The 4,100-nt window shown below is 33.7% G+C and overlaps 1 protein-coding gene across 2 annotated transcripts; it reads left to right on the plus strand.

The window, feature by feature from the left end:
- LOC109345929 (14-3-3-like protein D) lies at nt 276–2,989 on the plus strand. Of its 2 annotated transcripts, none has more exons than XM_019585214.1 (7): nt 276–492; nt 1,001–1,307; nt 1,402–1,489; nt 1,759–1,868; nt 1,958–2,106; nt 2,478–2,530; nt 2,622–2,989. In XM_019585214.1, exons 1-7 carry the CDS (start codon nt 420–422, stop codon nt 2,622–2,624), a joined length of 783 nt encoding a protein of 260 aa, XP_019440759.1. In that variant the 5' UTR covers nt 276–419; the 3' UTR covers nt 2,625–2,989. The 2 variants fall into 2 exon arrangements, with proteins under 2 accessions (XP_019440759.1, XP_019440758.1); XM_019585213.1 differs by having other exon boundaries at nt 282–492; nt 2,475–2,530.

Consider the following 4,100-nt stretch of genomic DNA (forward strand, 5'->3'; position numbering starts at 1 on the left):
CAAAGGAAAGGAAGCATCAATTTCCAGAACAGAAAAGACAACAACACCAACCCATCCTCAAACAACAGAACACACATGCAAGTTTCAAGTACATGTCTGTTCACACAATAAATATCAATTCATTTACATGACTAGGCCAATTATGATTGGTTTAAATAGATTAGGGAATATTGGATATGACACGTGGAACTTAGTTATTGGCTATAAATCCAGTTTGTCTCCTCTTTCACACAGACAAGCATCTATGGAGTCAGCATCAACATTCAACAGTGACCAAAAGAATAAAACAAAGAACATGTAGGGGTATATTCGACATTTCATACCCCACTACCTTTTCAACAGAACCTCGACCAAAAAGAATCGCATAGAAAGAAAGAGAAATTGAGATTTCGAAAACCCTAAATTTGAAGAAATCGGTGATGGCTTCCAACAAGGAACGCGAGACCTTCGTCTACATCGCCAAAATCGCCGAGCAGGCCGAGCGATACGAGGGTTTGGATTTTTTCCCTATTATGTAATGTAATTTTTCACGTGCATGTAGGTTTGCTTGATTTTTCTGACACGTGATTTTTTGATTACTTCTTTCAACTTGTTTTGAGTAAATTTATGTCATTTACATCGATTTTAGATGATTTTTAGTGTAAAAAATTAATTTTTCCTCCAAAATTTGGTTTATTGTTTACTGTCATTTTCTTCGTAAGGAGAGTAGAGAAAAGGGATTTATTAAGATTAGAAATTATGGGTTATTTTTCAATTTTATTATTTTCAGCTTTTTTTATTTCTATTTTCTGATTTTTGCTTTATTAGAAAAAGCTTGAAAAGTGTCTTTCAGTGTGAGCATGTAGTTTCTTCAAATTTTGGTGCTGCCTGTTGAAGTTGGAGCATGTTACTTCAAAGTGCTTGAGCAATTTTTGTGAGATAGGTTCTTGATAGTTTTTTGTTAACCAATGAAGATCTTGAAAATATTGTCAAATCAATTTGTTTTGTCTGATTGTGGCAGAGATGGTGGATTCAATGAAAAAGGTTGCTAACCTTGATGTTGAGCTCACAGTTGAAGAGAGGAATTTGCTTTCTGTCAGTTATAAGAATGTGATTGGTGCTCGAAGAGCCTCGTGGAGGATCCTCTCTTCCATAGAGCAAAAGGAAGAAACAAAAGGAAACGAAGTAAATGTGAAACGGATTAAGGAGTATAGGAACAAGGTTGAAGCTGAGCTTTCAAACATCTGTAATGATGTTATGAGAGTAATTGATGAACACCTTATACCTTCAGCTACAGCTGGTGAATCAACTGTGTTTTATTATAAGATGTGAGCATTTGCGTCTCATTCTCCATGATTCGTTTGCGTTTAAGTTTTTTTTTTGTTTGTGGAAGATGATTATGATATAATTTTATGATTGCAGGAAAGGAGATTATTATCGTTATCTTGCTGAATTTAAGTCAGGCAATGAGAGGAAGGAGGCTGCGGATCAGTCAATGATAGCATATGAGGTGCGATTATACAATCTTATATATTGAGTTTTCAGTTTATATAGTACTTAAACATGGTTCTATCTTATAGATGGTTATTTGCTGGGTTTATTAAAAATATGCATTGCCTGTCGTAAACTTGTTTGTTGTTGACATTTGACAATCAATAGCTACTTATATGCATACAACAACAACAATCAAGTCTTAGTCCTACTAGGTGAGCTCGGCAGCTTGAAATATGCATCACGCACAAGTCACTTACAAAAACTCTTCTGTTTTATTTATTGCAGTCTGCCACTACTGCAGCCGAGGCTGAATTACCCCCCACGCACCCCATCCGATTGGGCCTGGCTTTAAATTTCTCAGTTTTTTATTATGAGATCTTAAATTCACCAGAGAGGTTTGTAGGTTTGGTTTGTATTTTGGAATCATGATTGTAGATTGGTATATTTATGCCTATTGTGGGAGATTGTATTTTCCTTTTTCCAGGGCCTGTCATCTTGCAAAGCAAGCTTTTGATGAAGCTATTTCAGAGCTTGACACCTTGAATGAGGACTCTTACAAAGATAGCACCTTGATCATGCAACTTCTCAGGGACAACCTTACCTTGTGGACTTCTGACATCCCAGAAGATGGAGGTAATTATTATTTGAATACTTACAGGAAACTATGGTTTATTATTTCTATAGGTCCATTTTTCATATAAAATATTTCTAAATATCTATTAAGATGTGTAACAAGAGATCAGATAGTTGCGCTGGGTGTACAACGAGGATAACACTATTGGGTTTGAAACTGATATTATAGGATGCTAGCCGCTAGGTTATATATGAAGCCACTGAAATATTTTGATTTGATGCTAAACACATGATTCTTATAATAGAGTAACTACTATTAATTGAAGTCACTAACTTTGTTTGGGCATTTATTATGATGATAAACTATTTCCCTTTATACGCGTCTTATCTATAAATGTTGGCTAAATTTTACTCGCCTGCTGTTACAGAAGATTCCCATAAAGCGAATGGCATTGCCAACCTTGGCGGAGGTGAAGATGCAGAGGTGAGTAATTATTCCATACTTGGTTAGCCTTGGTTTCATTTATGTTTGGTTGCTTTAACTTGTTCCTCTCATTACATTTTTTTTGTTGCAGTGATGGCTTGTAGCACCTTCCTTAGGATTTGATGCATGTGTTTGTGAATGAAACAGGAGTGCTGATTATCCACCTGTGTATTAAGCTATAGATAAGGTTCCATTGTTTCTTATCTGTCTTTGTTTTCTGTTGATTGGCCACACTTCCCAACCAGGGAAAAGGAAACTCTTTTAATTTGTGTGGTATCTGGAAGTGGCCTGTTATATTAATCAGCTTTTCCTCCTGACTGTGGGAGGGGTTGATTGATTTCATGACGATTGCTTATGGTGTATTCCATGATTCAATGAAATGCTACTATTTTATATGGAGATGCTGCTATATTGAAGATTGATTCTTAGATGATACTTAATGGTATTTTGATTTGAAAATGTTGAAGTAAGCAAAATTGATATCACTTAATATATCTATATCTATACTGAGAAAAAATTCTGGTGGTTATCACAATGGCTTAATTTGTAATTGCGCCCTACATATTTTCTAATATCCAGTCTTAAAAAAAGAAAACTTATTTTAGTCCTTCAAATTTGTAACTTTATTGATTTCCTTAAAATATTGAAAAACAAATTAGTCTCATGAGATCTCAAACATGATCAAAGTAGTTACTTAGGCTCTATTTGGTTGAAGAGAAGAAGGTAATAAGACACAAATATATGAAAAAGAGTGAAAAGAGAGAAAAATGTGAGAAATATAATGAAGTTTTGTGTTTGGTTGTATTAGAAAAAGAAGAAAAAGCAGTGATTAAATTCCCTAATGTAGAACAGTTGTCTCACTTTTAGTGTCTCATTTGTTTATCAATTTAATTAAAAAACAACACCTAAGTAAACAGAAAATCATTAAAACAAAAAATATTTTTTTTATATTAAGAATGTGATTAGCTTAGAATATGGAGGTAATAATTTTTTTCTAACATGTGATCCTTGTCCAACTCCGTCACTTTCTCTTCACATGTGAGAATAAGACAATTTGGTGGAACTCATTTCAATTTTTTATTCTCTCTTCTCAAACTTTCTCCTCAACCAAAGGAGAGAAAGAAGATTTTTCTTCTCTCTCATTCTCTTTCTCCCCCGTTCCCTTCTACCAAAGGAAGCCTGCCTTTTGACAATTTTTGTGACACTTTAGCCTTATGAGGGATTATTTTGATCCAAACTAACTATCTTAAGTTTTTATCTTTTTTCGGACAAAATTTGGTATAGGCAGAAATTTTGAGGGAGTTAAGTGAATTTTGACTCTTAAAATGTATTATTGAAATCAATGTTCTGAAAATCAGATTAGATGATTCAATTGGTTTGATCGTTGATCAGATTTAAAAATAGTGATGATTTACAGTCTTAATTAAATGAGGAGTTGAACTGTTTTAATCAGAAAAATTATGGTCCAACTATGTTAAATTTGTTAAATTGGAGTAGCACGAGAAGTAAACTTATCGATTCACATAAAATTAAAAAAGTGAAATAATATTCTAACATTTTATTTTATTCC

The sequence above is a fragment of the Lupinus angustifolius genome, chromosome LG04, assembly GCF_001865875.1.
Source record: "Lupinus angustifolius cultivar Tanjil chromosome LG04, LupAngTanjil_v1.0, whole genome shotgun sequence".
Taxonomy (NCBI): Eukaryota; Viridiplantae; Streptophyta; class Magnoliopsida; order Fabales; family Fabaceae; genus Lupinus; species Lupinus angustifolius.